The sequence below is a fragment of the Engraulis encrasicolus genome, chromosome 16, assembly GCF_034702125.1.
Source record: "Engraulis encrasicolus isolate BLACKSEA-1 chromosome 16, IST_EnEncr_1.0, whole genome shotgun sequence".
NCBI classification, from domain to species: Eukaryota; Metazoa; Chordata; class Actinopteri; order Clupeiformes; family Engraulidae; genus Engraulis; species Engraulis encrasicolus.
This window is the reverse complement of record NC_085872.1, coordinates 6,757,733-6,776,149: the sequence shown is the minus strand read 5'-3', so window position 1 is coordinate 6,776,149 and position 18,417 is coordinate 6,757,733. Positions and strand designations below refer to the sequence as shown.

Genomic DNA, 18,417 nt, shown 5'->3' with positions numbered 1-18,417 from the left:
GCTACTGTGAGCCAAGCATCCTGGCAGGGCCTACAAAGTACTTACAGAGTGGGACAATTTAAGCATGTGGATCAATTTCTGGACAATGTAGAATAAAACGCAATGACAATATGAAATGGTAGCGTTTTCTATGTGATGTAATTACGATTTAGGTAAAATACAGAAATGTAAACACGCATAAGTTCAGCAGGTTTTCTGCTACCGACAATGCCAGGCTACAGTTTTGAAGGGAATTGATTATTCTTGCAGGGTGATTTTTTTGTATCAACACACGAAAACACACTAAGTAACAACACACTAAGATGGTAAATTATGGAAGATGCTGGTTCAGTACAATACAATAACAGAGACAATACTTACAAGTATGTATTGAGGCCATGGTCACCATCACTCTTACTTACTATATACTTACTATATACTTTGCAAATGTTTTGAATTGTTTCGTAAAGTTAATCTCCACCCCCCTGCTGCCCATGCCTCAGGACTTCCGTGAGAAGAACACGGACCACATGCGTCCCGACATCGTGGCCCTCTTGCGGAGCAGTGAGCGCAGCTTCCTGCGCCAGCTCATCGGTGCCGACCCGGTCGCAGTGTTCCGCTGGGGCATCCTGCGCGCCACCATACGCAGCCTGGCCGCGTTCAACGAGGCAGGGAGGCGCTGGATCACCAAGCACCCAGGTACAGTACGGCAAGCTGAGAGGGTCACACAGGACCCAGGTACAGTACGTAACAGGTACATATAGGTACACAGTACATATAGGTACACAACATGGAAACCTGAGAGTGTCATAAAATGCACAGGTATACTTTGGCAGACTACACCCAAACAATGATGTTAGTAACCAGGAGAGAGATTAATCAAAATTTAGGAAAGACATTCTGCAGATGTGCTATGTGAGGAGGCGCTGAGACACAAAGCATCCACTCATGACACAGATATGGCTTTCAGGCCGACCAGAACGGAGCCGGTGTCGGTGCTCGCACCAGTTACGTTCGGCACTAAAGTGTTTGTCTGCGAACCGCCTGTGTTCATACCGGGCTCTGAACTTTTTCCGCACGTGACTGTGTTACCCGGATGAACCTGCTGACGACCACGCTGTCGTCACGGTTCGCAGAGAAAAACCTAGTATTTTGCGGTTCGCATTGCGAACCAATTTTCTGGTTCGCGAACGCAAACATCTGTGGCGTGAACACGACAGTCGGTTCGCGATTAGGTGCGGGAACGGGCTCCAGCACGGTTCTCAGTCGGCCTGAATGCGCTAAGAGTGTGGCAAGTCAAGAATCAAGTCAAAGTCAAGAATTGGCTAGACCCAAAATGTCTGTTGCTACAATTTATGTTCATAGGCATATTTGTTATTTATTAATGTATTATGATATAGTATTAATTAATATATATTATTTTGCACCAGTCTCTTTTTAAAAATACGTTTTAGTAATTCTAATGATTTTTGAGTAGACGCACCAAGTGACACACGGTTCACAGACACCGACTTTTTTGTTTTCTAGGAACTACATTCTGTTCATGAAATTCACCATTGTACATTAGAAGTAGGAGTGAAGATGCTATTTTGAGTGACACTTGCAGACTTACTATATGTGGGGTAGCAGGAACAGAGCAGAATACAGTATGTGGTCAACTCAAAAGATTGTGTCATATCACATCTTACACGTCTCATCTTTCGGTAGGCTATCTCTGACTACTGAAAGGGTTTCACACGTTTGAAAGGTTACAATCTTCTTTCACCTTCCTGTTGTGTATACAAGGCAACATGTTGCTCTGTTAAATTGTGATAATTTTTATCAGCACGCAAGCCTCAGACCGCAAGTGCCGAGCATTTCTCCAAACTGTGACGTGCAGCTGTGCAGAAGTGGAGCAGCATAATGACGTTTGGTGTTCAGGAGGTAGTTTTTGTGGTTTGACCTGGTTTTCTCTGTCTGTCTGTCTGTCTGTCTGTCTGTCTGTCTGTCTGTCTGGTTATAGATCGAGTTCGGCGCTACTCTCGCCAGTCAATGGGCGAAAAAAGGAAAAGCTCACCTATGGAGAGGATGATGAGGTAAGGTGACTAAGCACTAACAATATCAATATCAACAACAATAACAATAAAAACAACAACAACAGCATGTATAGCACAATATCAGAACTATATAGTTGACTGAAAGTGCTTTCAAATACACTTTCAAATCAAAAAGGTGCCAATTTTCCGGGGTTAGGTCCGGTGAGAAAGTGCTCACACACACACACACACACACACACACACACACACACACACACACACACACACACACACACACACACACACACACACACACACACACACAAAGTAATAATTGTACTAAATTAGATAAGTCTGGAAGCGATCGTAACATTGAAACGCCTAATTTCATAACATCAGAACAACAAAGAGTAGTAGAGCGTACATCCAATACGGTGCCTTCAGCAGTTTTCAAATTTAAATAGCATAGTTCGAGAGAAAAGGAAATAGATTTGTGTCGCTCATTACAGTAACTTAAGTCTTTTACTAAGCAACACCCACATGTCTTTCAGTGATGCATTATGATGTCATTTCAGCCTACTTCCTGTCAGCTCCTATTTTTAGCATTTTACGTGCAGATGTAGACACCATGGTGTGTTTGTGTGTTTGTCTGTACTGATGAAGTGGGAGTGCAAAGGATGACAAAGGTCATAGGTTTGCCACCCGCTGACAAATAAAAAACACCTAGGAAAAAAACTGTGACAAATTGCATCCAACCGGCTGTGAATTGGCTGGTTGTTGTGAGCAAGGCTATACTCAAGATGCTGAAGACAGATCGGCTAGCCAGCAAAACGATGTGTATTAAAGGGGGAAAGTGGCTAGTTTTTAACTTCCTGGTCCCACAATAGCCCTCCTCGCTCTAACTGCTGACTGAGACCTCGTCAGACAGTCGTTCCCAAACTGTGGGTCAGGGCCCCTGAAGGGGTCATGGAGGTACTGCAAGGGCGGTCTCAGTCAGAAGGGACTGTTAGCATAAAACCTTGAATATATGGTTTTATAACCTTTTCCATACATTGTTAGTAAATATTAACCTCAGTGGGTAATGCATGCATGTATTTACATTTCCTGTGATTTACATTACATCTTAGCAAAAATACATGTGTGCCTTTGGAAAATGGAGCGTGGAGGGAGGTGTAGGGTCATGAAAATATTCTCAGATCCAAAAGGGGAGCCCAGCAGAAAAATAGTTTGGGAACCACTGCTGTAGGAAATGATTATGTGAAAGAAGCCCATGAAACGCAAGGAAGAGTTCAGCTTTCTCTTTTACACTTAAGTGTTAGTGTGGAATGCCACGGTGTTGCATTCCAAGACTATGTCATTAGATCTGCATAATGATGCCATAAGCTATAAGCATCTCCCCCTATGTTTGTTTATGTTAGGTGAGCCTAACACAGACTCTTTAACTGCAGTTATGAACCATGACGTGACACGTGTGCTTCCCTTTGTTATCCCTCCAGCCAAAGCTGCATTACCGAGTTCTCATTCGATCGCTCCGAGGAGGTGCCCCTGGAGGTGTTCGAGGACATCTTTGCCACGTTTGAAAAGAAGAAGTGAGTTCACTTGGCCTGGTCTACAAATCTGGTCAGACTGGATGTCAGCGAATGGGAGCTGCTGCCTCTCCTCACTGTTTTGTCTGTCTGTTGTTTCTGCCTTGATTGGCGAAACCATGTGGTGTGGAGCAATGTGATGTGTGTGTTTGTGTGTGTGTGTGTGTGTGTGTGTGTGTGTGTGTGTGTGTGTGTGTGTGTGTGTGTGTGTGTGTGTGTGTGTGTGTGTGTGTGTGTGTGTGTGTGTGTGTGTGTGTGTTTGTGTGTGTGTGTGTGTGTGTGTGTGTGTGTGTGTGTCTGTGCGTGCGTTCATGCCTGCGTGCTTGTGTGTGTGCATGCCTGAGTGTGCCTTGTTGTGTTTGCATGCATTTGTGTGGGTGTGTACCTGCGTGCATGGATGTTCTTTGTATAGATGTGTATGTATGTGTGTGTGAGGAATCCCTTTTTCAAATCACATTTCAGAATGTAACTAACAGTACAAAGTCACATGTACCACTGTAGAAACGGCATGGGTTATGGTTCCACTTTGAAATCAAATTGTTTGTTCATCCCAGCTTCTTTGCAAGTGGGCATTTGTAAATTCCTTTGGTGATCGGTTTCAATATCCATCTAACCCCTCTCTTTGATTGCTCTGTGTTGTGTTTTCCCCTGGTGTGTTCCCTGTTTATTAGGGCTGTAACAATACACACAACTCACGATTCGGTTCATATCATGATTTTTGACCTACGGTTCAATACCTGTACACCCCACAATTTTTTACATGTATCTTTTTAATTCATTGATTCATTTTCTTTTTTTCACGTGCCAATATTATAAAATTAAATTCTAATTTAAAACTATGATAGTTTATTAGTAGAATAGGTTACCAGAGGCTGTAATAAGTAAGGAATAACGGCCGACGAGGTGTCCCGATATCAAGGAAAAGCATGGACGAGATGGAGCGTTCTAACAGCCCGACGGCGCAGTCAAGTCCATTTTCCCTTGATATCGGGACACCTCAAAGGCCGTTATTCCGCTTATCACCCGGTTGCCAGTATTTAAGTATTCGTTTATTAATATGTTGATCTAAGGCTTTGTGAGAAAGTAGATTAACCACTGCGCTTGGTTCGTTGCTATGGGCACCACTTCCTAATCTAGTGAGACGCGCCTCTATCAGAGGCGTGTAAGGACGCGCGTAGAACATTGGGGCGAGTTGACAACCAAATGCGATAGAACTAACGACTGTTTTTTTGACTTGACAACCAAATGCGATAGAATTAATAAGGGGGTCTTGGCTTCACAAACAAATGCGATAGAATTAACGACGGGGTCTTGGCCACAGCAACCTGCACGACACTGCTGTCTTTCACAGCGATATAGTATCGCGATTATGTATCGCGATATCTCGGTTCGGTACATACAATATTGCTACAGCTTGGTATGTACTGTATCGTTACAGCCCTACTGTTTATGTGTGTGTGTGTGTGTGTGTTCTTCTAACCTTCTCCCTCTCCAAACACTTCCTATGGTGGCCTCCTCTTCCTATCCTGTCGTGTCCTCTCCTCCTCTGTGGTCCGGGCTGAATCAGGGTGTTGCATGATCAAGGCTGCACGTCTGTCAGGCTGCAGAGCCAGCACCAGTCGGCTGTGTTTCACAGGAGAAAGCCTAGTCGCCTGTCTGTGTGAGTCTGACTGTGGACGTTCCCCCACCCCACGTTCCCCCACCCTTATCACATGTCATGATGCGTGTATGTTATGTGATTTATGTATGCGTGATTCTGAACACTGTTTAATGGTATGTCCTTGAATTAAATAAAAAATAAAAAAAATAAAAAAAGATAATATTAAAATAATCAATTAAGTAAAATACTTTATCATTTGAGATGGCATTTTTATCATGGTTTTAATTATTTATTTAGTAATACTACTGTCTATACAATACTACTGACTAGCACTTGACTTAAATGTTTTCTCTGTGAAACATGAACAGGAAGAACAGAGGATCTAGACACAAACAGATCATCCCAAAGGTAAATGTCCAGTCTGATGTCTTGAAATTGCTCTTGCAAGTGAATGCTGGATTAAGACAAATGTATTTTCTGCAATTCTGTCGATCAACTTGTCTACCTCTCTCTCTCTCTCTCTCTCTCTCTCTCTCTCTCTCTCTGTCTCTGTCTCTCTCTCTCTCTCTCTCTCTCTCTCTCTCTCTCTCTCTCTCTCTCTCTCTCTCTCTCTCTCCTGTAGAACCTCATTGACTCCAAGTCCCTGAAGCACATTGTGGGCCTCACACTTCACAATCGTGTTAGCCGGTCCCTGCTCCACCTGCACACCAAGAAAAAGCCCCCAAGCATCAGTGCCCAGTTCCAGGTACCACGCCCCCCTCTGGTTGTTTACAACAGGTGTCATGTCATAGCTGTCCAGCCTCTGTGTATTATCTTTTAGTCCTCCCCCATCAGTGTAGCTCTGCTACTTATCACCTTCTGAGAGCAACCCAAGTAGATTCAAGATTCAAGATTCTTTTAATGGTCCCGAAGGAAATTTGTCTTGGACATACATAGCTGCCACATACACACAACACCGATACACATGATGCCAAAAAACAAAAAACGAAAACATCAATAAACACACACATACATACATACATACATACATACATGCATACATACATACATACATACATACATACATACATACATACATACATACATACATACATACATACATACATACATACATACATACATACATACATACATACATAAAGTGACCCCATAGAGACACTCAAGTGCATATCCACCACAGCCCACCACCCACATACATGACATTACAGGATGGTAGTTGTTAATGACCTGCGTTCAGTAGGTTAACAGAAACAGGGACAAAAGAAAACCTACTTACAGTCATTTTCTACTTACAGTAATTGTCTACTGGGACCGGTGATCAGATTCTAGATGTTGATGATGTATGGTGCAGCCCTAATGGGGTGCTCATGGGAAATCAATACAGTCATGTATCCCTGCTGTCCTGTTTATGTCACTCTCCCACTCTCTAGTTCATTGGTTCTCGACTTTTTTAAACAAATGCCCCCCTGGACCTCATCATAAGCCTGCCAATTCCCCCTTGACCTCATCATAAGCCTGCCAATGCCCCCTTAGCAATGGACTAATGTAAGTTAATGAGACATTCGGTTTGTTTTCCCCCAAAAAGGAGTGTAACGCACGTTCACAAACAAAATACCCGGGTGGCCGGTTACACGTATATCCATGGTGTGCTTCTCATGTGCTTCCCGTTGTCTCTGAGCCTTATACCCATAGTGTGCTTCTCATGTGCTTCCCCCTTATCTCCCTTCCTCTAGTCCTCCCTCAGCAAACTACTGGGAAACCTGAAGAAGGCAGAGCCGTTCTTCGTACGATGCATCCGCTCCAATGCTGAAAAGGTAAGTCAGGGAAAAATGCTGGTTAACATTTTATATTAATGGATGCATAAAAAGCATTATAAAGACTTTGTGAATAACTAATTAATGATGAACAAAACATAAACAAATATTTTTATGATTTACGAAGTTTTATTAATGCTTTATAAAATATCTACAAATAATATATTCAAGATTTTACAAACCTCTTAACAGAGGTATTTTTTAGTGTACATTTTTTTTAATGTTTTGATAAATATAAAATATTAACATAACATTTTCCACTCATTTACAGAAATGTGTTAATGTTTTGTTCATCATTAGTTATTTATTTTCTAAGTCTTTATAATGGTCTGCTCAAGAACCAGAAGGTTGCAGGTTTGAGCCCTGCTCCACCTGACCCCATCGATGGGTCCTTGAGCAAGACACTTAACATCAAATTGCTCCTGGTTGCAGGGTGGTATCCTGCGTGGTAGCCACTGCCACTGGTGTGTGAATACATGTATGACTGTGAACGGGTGAATGTGAGAGGCATACAATGTAAAGTGTTTTAAGTGCTCAAAGGAAAGGCACTATCAACGTAAATGCAGTCCATTTACCATTTTAATTGTAGCCTGTGCTTCTGAGTGTTTTGGTCAACTTCAGTTAGGTTGTCAGTGTGAGTAGTTTACCCATGTGTGTGCTGCGCTGATGTATATTGCTTTGAGTGCACAAAGGAGTGGAAAGGCGTTATATACATAAATTAAGTCCACTTACCATTCACCATGATGTGCTGGTTTCACATTGCTCTACATTTTAACTGTAACCAATACCCTGTAAATATCTATAAGTCGCTTTGGATAAAAGCATCAGCTAAGTACAGTGTAATGTAATGTAATGCAATGCAATGTAATGGTTGTTAGCGTGAGTGGTTTACACGTGTGCTGCGCTGATGTGTTTACTAGTTACTGCAGTAATGCTTCAGCTGACCCAGTCCAGACTAGACTCTATTGGTTAAAAAGTGGCTGCCAATTGTAATGTAATGTAGTGTAATGTAATGTAATGTAATGTAATGTAATGTAATGTATTGTGCTGCTTTCAGCTGGAGATGCAGTTTGACGAGGCCCTGGTGCTGCGGCAGCTCCGGTACACAGGCATGCTGGAGACCGTCTGCATTCGCAGATCAGGCTATGGGGCCAAGTACACATTCAAGGTAGTTTCATTTTATTGGCCAGAGCAGCGTGTGTGTGTGTGTGTGTGTGTGTGTGTGTGTGTGTGTGTGTGTGTGTGTGTGTGTGTGTGTGTGTGTGTGTGTGTGTGTGTGTGTGTGTGTGTGTGTTGTGTGTGAGAGAGAGAGAGAGAGAGAGAGAGAGAGAGAGAGAGAGAGAGAGAGAGAGAGAGAGAGAGAGAGAGAGAGAGAGAGAGAGAGAGAGAGAGAGAGAGTCTGTGTGTCTATTTTTGAGGGAATGGGTAATGCTAAGGCAGAATAATCATGTTATTATCTTTCTCATTCTCTCAGGAGTTTGTAAACCATTTTCAAGTGTTATTGCCAAAGAAAGTTCAGTCACCAAAAGAGGACATCACAAGCCTACTCCAAAAGCTGGACGTGAAAGAGACAAACTACCAGATTGGCCAAACAAAGGTACATATCTACTACCACACACACGATTCAAGATCTAAGACCATGTATCACTGATGCCATCCAAAAGTGGGAACCTGCATCAACAACTAGCCAAATGTTGTGCCAAGTGGTTGGTGCATTTTAAACAGGAAACAATCATTCACTCTTAAGTGGATAGTGTATGTCATAATTGTTCACAGTGGCCTGTACAGTTTCATTAAGCTCATATCCATGCCATGTGGTTGCCCCATGGGATACACAATCTCCCTGTTAAAACCATTTGTACAGTTACCGGACATGAACCTGCACTACTGACAGATCTCGTCTCGTCTCGTCTCGTCTCGTCTCGTCTCCCCTCCTCTCCTCTCCTCTCCTCTCCTCTCCTCTCCTCTCCTCTCCCTCCCCTCCTCCTCTCCTCTCCTCTCCTCTCCTCTCCTCCTCTCCTCTACACTCCTCTCCTCTCCTCTCCTCTCCTCTCCTCTCCTCTCCTCTAATCTCTCCTCCCTCTCCTCCTCCCCTCTCCTCTCCTCCTCCTCTCCTCTCCTCTCCTCTCCTCTCCTCTCCTCCTTTCCTCTCATCTCCTCTCCTCTCCTACTCTGTCCTCCTTTCTCCCCTCCTCTCCTCTCCTCTCCTACTCTGCCCTCCTTTCTCCCCTCCTCTCCCCTCCCCTCCTCTCCTCTCCCCAGGTGTTCCTGCGGGAGTCTGAACGTCAGCGGCTCCAGGAGACGCTGCACAGAACAGTCATGAAGAGCATCACCACCCTGCAGCGCTGGTTCAAGGCCTGCCTCATGCGCAAGCACTACCTCTACAAGAAAGACTCCGCCATCATCATACAGGCATGAGTTACCGTATTGACTGATTGATTGATATTGCTTTTTCTTTCTTCTTTGGTGGAGAGCATTAGATGTCTATGGGTAGCGGATGTGCTCAAATAGAGTGACTTAGTTAAATATATTTTATAAGGTCACAGTTGTGGGTCCTCTATTGCTTTGTAATATTCAAGGCCGGGTGACCCTACATACAGTACACAATAGCATACCACATAGCTAATGATTGAACATCTCTTGGATAAGACCACATGATACTGGGTAGTCAAATGTGAAAATAAGGGTCTGTGCTGGTAATGTGGGAAGCCTGCCCAAGGGGGAAAGCAATCTAGTTTACCTTAACTCGAGCCAATCCAAACTACAGCCTCCAGCGGATAGGCAGCGTTTGTGACAGTGTTTATAGTTCAAAACAGAGCAGAGCAGTGGCAGGCCAAGTGAGGGAATGCAGTTGCTCAGAATGCCTTTGGTAATCAAACTCTGCTGACAGGGTAAACACCCAGCACACTGTCCCACAAAGTTAATCTGAGCCAACACTGGCCTAATGCCCCACCAGCCAATGATCAGCCTACAGTAACCTGGTATGTAAGCCAATACCCCCACTGGTGGACGCCACAGATACCTGTATACAGTATGTACTGGATGTTAGGGGCATTTATACACTATATTGCTCCTAATCTACCCACCCACTCTCTTACTGCAAAATGAACAAGTGAACTACGGTGTATAGCGATAACTTATTTGGATTGGTTTCTTGATAAATGGATATTTTGTTCAGAACAAAAAACAAATCCTTGAATAGAAACCATCCCATAGAGGGGACTCATCTACCTGCCTCCCAGCCTGATATACTGTATGTGGTGAACAATGATGTTTTGGTGTAGGATATGCGTTCATGGGGACCCTGGTTAGAATCGAACCTGGGTCATATCCCAACCCTACCCCATCTCTCTCTCTTCCACCAACTTGACTGTCCTGACGAGTAGGCACTGAAAGCCCCAAAGCATTCTTTTTTAAAGAATTTCCGATGATGAATGATGACTGACAAATGAGGTAATTTCCTGTGTCTTCTGTGTTTAGCGGGCCTGGCGGAACTTCAGTGAGAGACGGCGATGGAAGGCCGCCCGCCTCATCCAATCGATGTGGCGCGAGTCTCACCAGCGGGCAGAGTACCTGAGTCGGCGCGAGAGCTTCAAGAAGATGCAGAAGCTAGCCATGCGCAGGAGGTAATAAGGCTAATACTACACACTCTTTTACCAGGACCACGTAGCCACAGGAGGTAATAATAAGGCAAATACTCCACACTCTTTTACCTGGACCACAGGTAACCACAAGAGGTAATAAGGTTACTATTTTACTGTAGCGAAGGAAGGGAGTACAGTTGCCCCGCCGGGACTCGAACCCGGACCTTCTGGGATACTAAACCAGGGCTCTGACTGCTACACCGAAGAGCCAGGCTTGTTGCCGTGACAGTCAGAACACACCCACAGCCATAGTGATGGTCACGGCGTCACATTCACATTCTTACCTGAATGACAGCCATTTAACAGGTGATGGCCGCATCATTTCAGATTTCTGGTGTGATTGTCACCTTCTCAACTAGTGACAGGTGAATGACACCTGTCACTAGTTACTGTCCACTTCCACTGTCCACTAGGTACTGTCCATTTCACCAACAGACTTTAATACAACATTTCGGTCATCCAACCACGAAGGTCGGATGACTGAAACGTTGTTTTAAAGTTTGTTGGTGAAATGGACAGTGTGCCGGATTTGAATGACAACCCCACTGGGATAATATCCTACGCACCTGTCAAACTACAGAGGTGTTCAAAAGGGTCATTTTGAACTAAATAATACCTGCCGAAAGGTAAATATTATAATAGACCACAGACTGACTTCTTCTGACTGTTCTCTGTCCTTATTGTCACCTGTCCACAGCAGGACCTTATCAGAGGAGGAGAAGGACAAAGCAGCGGAGGACCAAGGCAAAGCAGCTCCGGGAGACAAGCAGAGGAAGCCTCTTCCCCCAGTGCCCGAGTCCAGCAGCAGCGGCAGCCAGGAGAAGCTCAACGGCGAGGACGAGGAGCCACGAGGTGGCAAAGGAGGAGAGGAGGAGGAGGGCAAGCATGGCCAAGACCCCTCAGCGCTGAAGGACGGAAGCGACCAACCAAAGAAGGAGGGCGAGTCGGAGGAGCCGTACAGCACGTCGTCCCTGCAGCGGTACACCAAGACGGCAGACATGAAGGAGAAGGCGGAGAAGTGGCGGGAGCGGCGCAGCGAGGAGGGGCAGCAGGAGACCAGCAGCCCTGATGTCCAGCGGCCACAGCACCTCCGGCTCAAGGGGCTACAGTAAGACGTTTTCAGCATTAATCAGAATTTCAGAAATCACGGCACACTGATTAGCGTTCGCTTTTTATTTGGAAATATAATAAGTAGTGGACATTAACCCCTTAGCGCAGAGCCTCTGTTATAACATCATTGTCCCCAAATGGTAATTGGGAATCTAAATCTGTTACTTAAGACTTGCATTGCCATAGCAATGTTGTTATGAGTTTTGTCAGCAAAGAGTGAATAGGCCCGTCGATGGGCACATCTGTTGTAAGAGGCTACTCAGAAGTCACTGCACACTGACTGTCGTTCACTTCTTATTTGGAAAAAATATACTAGTGGACATCAATCAATGTACTGTACAATGTACAGTGATTTCTGATTATTCACTCTTTTGTAAAATGTACCTCCAAGCCTCAAAATGCAGTCCGCATTACAGAAGGTTTGTGCACAGGGACATACTGTGTGGCCATTTGAGGGATATGGTTATTGATCTTACAATTGTATTACTGAACTTCACTTGTATCGTGGACTCTTTTGGTTTGAAATTGCAATCACACATAGCTGCAAATGGGAAAACCATACTAAACTGTTGTGCTAAAAAGCCTGTCTGACGTGTTAACCTCTAGAGATCAAGGTTTTGTTTGTAACATTGCTGAATGTGTCCACCCTCACCAGGTCTCAGGGGAAGTCCATTTCTCTGGACAACGTCTCCAAGATCAGCTCCTCGGAGTCCGACAGCTCTGGCTCTCCTGCAGAGGTAGGACATGACATCACAATGGAGCGCCATTTTCCAGTAGTAGAAAATTCAAGGAAATGTAATGTAGCAGCTGAATGTAGAACTTTCTTTTGGGGTGGTTTTGGGTTTTTGGTGTTATTTACACTACTTTGTACTTTACACTGTTTTGAAGCCTCCAGTGATGACATCGGAGTGAGAAATAACTTTTGCACTGTTTTTACTCAGTCACGCTGCATCTGTTCTATCCTTGCGTTGTGGCCAATTGTTTTTGTGCTCACAGGAAAGTGCTCAGGAAAGGTTATTGTGTGAGGCATGCTCAAGGGGAACGCAGGAAATGCTTTTCCCTCGACATTCAGTACACGTATCTGACAAATAAGGTTTTGAAAAAGAAGTTTCAGATATTTTAATATTAGCTATGACATTCTCAACAGAGGTGACTGGATATGCTCCTTACAGATAAGATATCCTTCTTACTCTCGTATCAAGAAGACCCAACAGGTGATCCCTAGTGAACAAACAAAGTGTCATGTCTGTTTTGCTTCCCAAAATTGGGTTGTTTGAAGAAGAAACTGTTGATAGTGAAGATTGTGCACATCCCAGGAAAAGGTGCAGGACAAAGGCTGACTGTAATTTTCGGATTGAGGAGTCTGCACACTTAAACTTCATTTCATGGATGGATTACATTTTGACAATCTGATGAAGAATGATAAAGTCGAAACGTAATCCAGCCATGAAATAAAAAAACAACAAAAAAGGATTTTAAGTATGCGGACTCCTCATTCCCGAAGAAAAAAAAAACCACCCCACTCCACTCCACTCCCTATTTAGGTTAAAGTACGCTACCGCAAGCGACCCAAGCGTAAGCGGCGTCTGGCGCAGGCCCGCAGCGGGCTGGTGTTTAAGAGCAGTGACAAGAGGGACGTGGAGTTCTGGAGCTTCCCGCTGCCGCCCATCAGTCCCGCAGTGCCCACCCGCGCCAGTATCGGCGCCGTGCTCCTCGAGAGGCGGGTGAAGGTACCCAACTCCATGTGATGAGAGAAAAAACACCCCAACATGTGCACGCTGCAACAAAACAAACAAACAAACTCATCTTTGAACAAACGCATGAATGAATATTGTCATGCATGCGGACATGTTGACCTCAGGAAAGGCGGAGCCGTGAAAGGCAAAGCTGAAGTTTGCATGGTTCAGCCTCGGCGCGGAGCGAAACCAGCTGTGCTATACTTTGTCAAGACTGTGCCTCAGTGTTCCTTTCATCTCATCTCAAAGCTGGTTTCTGACCTTTTTTGTCACAAAAAAGAGACAAGCCTTGCAACATTTTAACATGGTTATACTGTGCGTTGGAGTCATGGAATAGTTCCTGCATGATATGTATTGATACTGGGCCTGAGTATTAGGATGAATGAAGGAATGAATCCTGTGCTGTTTTGGACAGAGAGAGCTGGAATAAATATCGTAACCCATATCTAGAATACTTACAATATACTTACGTACAGGACCCTAAATTAACTTTTTTAATCAACAGCCAAAATGGCAAATAGATGTTTATCTTAATAGCCAAATGCACAATCACTAATGGGTCACATTGGCTAGTAAGTTGGCCTTTTCTATCAGCCAAATTGATTTTTCACCAGCATTTGGCCAGTTGGCTGTTAATTTAGAGCTCTGCTAACGTATATATTCAAGTATGATGTGAATGGGGCATTAACGGTTGTACCTGGTATTAATTTAAACATACAATAGTTGTGAAGAAAATCTCCCTCTCTCTGTGTAGACTCTTGCTTGTCAAGAGATTATGTGGGTTATTTTAGTGAAGGCATTACACAAATACTAACACTTTGGCCTTTGGAAAATCAGACACACATGATCTACAAAATTGATAGACCAAACCCTACTGTTTTCCACCTGGATGCCTCAGAGAAGGTTCCAAATTACCTATGGCAAAAAAGGTCAAAGTGGGAGTTGCTTGCATGCCATCTACTTGTGGTGGGAAAAAAAAAACATGGAGTTGGCACGAAGAGCAGTGATGGGTGTGTGTTTGGGGTGTGTGTGTGTGTGTGTTGTGGTTTCATCAGCAGGGCGGGGTCCTGGTTGGGTGTTTTCTTGTTATGCGTTGCTCTCATGGTGATGGGTGCAGCATCTCGCTGTGATTACTGGAGTCCTGCCGGTGTTTAATGTGCGGTGAGGGTGATCTAACACTATTGTCTCCTACTCCTCTAACTGGGACAGCCTTTCGATGTGCTCTTGTAACACGATCTGCATTTATTTTGTCTGAACATTGCAGCAGCATCGACCCTTTGGTCATTAACGCTGGTCATTCTCTGCCTCTCTGTCTTGAAACACAGACGCCAGTTGCGGTAACTGAGTGTCTCAGTGAAAGGCAAGGGGGTGTTTTCTCATGCTGATGTTCTCTCCTGCAGTTTCATGTGCCCACCGAGCCTGACGGGTCAAAAGGCAGCACGCAGAGACGAAAGAGCGAGAGCACGTGTCCCTCGCAGCCTACCACTCCAGAGAGGTACGTTGTAACTTCCCAGCATCACACTGTCCTACAAAGGCAAAGTGCAGTACGCCAAATTTGAAACTAAGAAAAAGTCCTTAAAAGCCTTTGCATAAGGCTGGATATTGTAGTTACTGCAAATTTGACATAGCAATGTCTCTTAAACGGGACACATTTGGACCATAAGGCTTTGTCACAAGATAAAGAAGGTGTAATGAAGACCATTTTCAGTCTAAACTGAATTTTGACAAAATATGTAGTGACTGCACTTTGCACTTTGCTTATGATGTATGGCAGCATAGGTGTCAGTCCTCGGTTAAGGAACTGAAATCCCTGCCACAAATGTTCTCTAATCAGCACTGAATCACCCAATGTTATAGAACACTCCAGGTAGGGGGGCACTGTGGCGCAGCGCACTAAGCCCCCCAATTTTGGGCTTACATTGCCCACAAGGACCCCGGTTTGAGTCTGGCGGGGGTTATGCCCCGACCCTGCCCCATCTCTCTCTCCCAGTCATTTCCTGTCTACTCTCATACTGTCCTATAATAATAAAGGCCAAAAAAAAGAACACTCCAGGTAGAACTGGAGCAGCTTCACAGGGGACCCCTGTGAAAGAAAATGTGGCAAGGATTTTACTTTCTAAACTCAGAACTGACAAGTCTGCAGAGCATGGTCAACAGACTAGCAGAAAGTATGGAATGGCTCTATGCTCTATGCCAGGGATGTCAAACTGGATGTCAGTTTACTCGGCCCACAAGATAATTTCAAATGTGCAGTACAGTTATACACCATTAATGTATAGCACAACAAGACATGAAATTTGACATGAAATTTGGTGTGTCACAGGGATATGAGTGGGCCCAGGCCAATGAAACAGCTCACCCTCATATGCAAGAGAATATTTAAACTACCATGTATGATGGGAAAGAGTATGTGTGAAATTTAACCATGACAGTGAAAGTGAAAGCTGAAATGAGTATTAAGGGCATGCATGCACAATTCTAGTCCATTTAAAAAAATTATTACATTTGGCCCACGACTTTATTTCAGATTTTAATGTTGGCCCTCTATCAATTTCAGTTCGACACCCCTGCTCTATGCCATAGCATGCTGTTATGTGCATTGTATCGTTGCCCTTTATTATTTGTAATTATTTCCAATACGATATTGTTATGGTTGTTATTGTTATTGTTATTGTTAAGCATGATTACTGTAATAGCCTTTGTGAAAACGTACTGTAAATGGCTGCCTCATCATGTGCCTCAGAGGGGGGTTCTTCAGTAAGTTCCGGAAGAAGCGAGCTTCAACGCCGGAGGATGGCAGAATCACCATGGCCAAGACCCTGGCAGAGAGAGAGCAAGGTAGTCTCTTCATCACATCCCCAAACAACTTTCCTGGTCCCTTCCCTGTCAAGAATTATGTTAAGAATTTGCATCCACATTTCGTAAGGGTTGGAAGGATGGCCTGTAAAGCCACTTCTGTGTGTCTGTGTTTTTGCACATTTTTTTATTTGCATCCTTATTTATTAAGAGTTTAAGAGATATAAATCCTTGTCTGTGCAGCTGTGTTTTTGCATGCTTTATCATTTCGCACTGACGTTCCCCCCTCTGTGGCACAGTGGGCTCATCTCCGTACTCGCCTCGTTCAGGTCAGCCGTCTGGCCAGTCTGGCCGCGTCCGGCGCAACCCCACCATCAAGATCAGCCGCGCCACACGTGTCCAGGAGCAGTGGAATGCATCCCTCGACCGCCAGATCTCCGACACCGACGAGCTGCGCCACCTGGATGAGTTCCTTGGCAACCAGGTCAGAATTCTTTATCTGCATGAAAATTCCATCAGTATTGTTTGTATGGATTTCATGATAATGTCTAGTAGTATGACCTCATGAAGTCCATGTAAAAAAATAGTTTGTTTCTTTTCAACTTCTTCCCTAATGCAGATGAATGATCTCCGCAACCGTGGGAACGAGATTTCGGAGACCGAGCGCATCTTCCTCATGGCCACAAACCACTTCCGGGAGCAGATCAAGAGCATGTACTCATCGGTGAGTTAGACACACACACGTTACGATGCTGTCTATGGCAGCGGGTCGCTACATGCAGTACCTGTTAGTAAATTTTGTATCTGTGAGTTTTGTATCTACACCTGTGGGTACAGTACTCAAGGTCGTTAGTGACCTAGCAACTGGTGACCTAGCAACACATACTGTGTTCTGTGTCAGAGAGTTATCAACACTTGTTGTTCATGGAAATCTCTATCCCTACATCCATGGTCATTTGTGTTCTTATTACTAGCTACAGAAGGGCATTTCAATTATTATAACTTTTCTTTATTATTTATGAATGAATGATGAACACTCAACACACCAAGTACCTTTCTTATAACATTAACCATTAAAAACAGTGATCAAAACATTGGCGTCTGTCTGTTGTATCATTGGCTGTGTCTCCCTCCCTGTCAATGATCACCATGGTTTCTACTGTGTTTTTGGCCTGAAAGAAGCCCAGCATTGGCTACAAGGCTCTGATGAAAGGCTATGAGAGCAGAGTCTCCTCCCTGGCTGGGTCCAAGAAGGCGGAGGTCCAGCTGGTGGTGAACTTGTTCCAGTCGGTTCTGGACGGCTTTATACGAGGAGAGATGAAGAAGGAGGTGGCTGATCCTGTTCAGGTATTTGCAACTAACACAGCATTACATTACACAACATTAAATTACATTGCATTGCATTGCATTGCATTACATTTGGCTGACGCTTTTATCCAAAACTACTTACAATCAAGGACGTAATCAGAGCCTCATTTCCCGATAACGATGGTTCTTAGCCTTACGTGTGTCGTTAACCAGTGATCCTACGAATGTTCTTAGATTTCCTACGACTGTTTCCCAAAGACACTCGTACATGAACGCACGTGCACAGCCTCTAAGATCATTCGTAGCGTCGCTCATAAGGATCGCTGTCCACATATGTAGTGCTGAAGTGTACTCGGAGTGAACTGCGCCGTCATCTGCTGCTAAACCATTTACAAAATGTAAGGCGTGTGTCAGTATCAAAAGTTGTTTTCTATAAGGGTGGGACTACATTTGTAGCAGTTTGCAACTATCGACAGGAGTTATTGTTGGCAAATGAAATAAAATGCACACACACGATGAAATCATGCAAAACTCCCAACTGACGGTAATAATGAGCTACGCCGTTAAGACCCAGATAAAGCGCGTGCACTTGGCTACTGCAGCTTAATATTTAAGAAGACAAGTAGGCCTAGGCCTAGTTGGAGTTCCGAATTGGGATGCGCAAAGTTACAACCTCAAGGCGTTCAAGGCTTGATAAATGTCGGGAGCGCGTCAGCATGCTGTTATGAAAAACAATGTCCATCAAAATTGACACATCCCCTCGCTGCCTTTTTGTTATTGCTTAGCCTACTAGAGTCGGAATAGGGAGAGGAGCTTGGCACATGTGGTG

General features: G+C 44.3%; 1 protein-coding gene across 8 annotated transcripts in view; it reads left to right on the top strand.

Moving 5' to 3' along the window:
- myo9b (myosin IXb) overlaps positions 1–18,417 on the top strand; it is a 46,206-nt gene that overhangs the window by 19,862 nt on the left and 7,927 nt on the right. For 3 of the 8 annotated variants that reach the window (XM_063218458.1, XM_063218457.1, XM_063218464.1), the window contains exons 13-31: positions 483–678; positions 1,982–2,054; positions 3,491–3,583; positions 5,148–5,240; positions 5,549–5,588; positions 5,803–5,925; positions 6,914–6,994; positions 8,052–8,162; positions 8,469–8,591; positions 9,257–9,406; positions 10,475–10,620; positions 11,336–11,746; positions 12,404–12,485; positions 13,293–13,478; positions 14,885–14,979; positions 16,228–16,322; positions 16,580–16,764; positions 16,900–17,004; positions 17,460–17,627. In XM_063218458.1, the coding sequence (XP_063074528.1) occupies positions 483–678; positions 1,982–2,054; positions 3,491–3,583; positions 5,148–5,240; positions 5,549–5,588; positions 5,803–5,925; positions 6,914–6,994; positions 8,052–8,162; positions 8,469–8,591; positions 9,257–9,406; positions 10,475–10,620; positions 11,336–11,746; positions 12,404–12,485; positions 13,293–13,478; positions 14,885–14,979; positions 16,228–16,322; positions 16,580–16,764; positions 16,900–17,004; positions 17,460–17,627 (2,556 nt within the window). The remainder of the gene's footprint in view (positions 1–482; positions 679–1,981; positions 2,055–3,490; positions 3,584–5,147; positions 5,241–5,548; positions 5,589–5,802; positions 5,926–6,913; positions 6,995–8,051; positions 8,163–8,468; positions 8,592–9,256; positions 9,407–10,474; positions 10,621–11,335; positions 11,747–12,403; positions 12,486–13,292; positions 13,479–14,884; positions 14,980–16,227; positions 16,323–16,579; positions 16,765–16,899; positions 17,005–17,459; positions 17,628–18,417) is intronic. The other 5 variants (XM_063218459.1, XM_063218461.1, XM_063218460.1 and 2 more) reach the window with 5 other exon arrangements.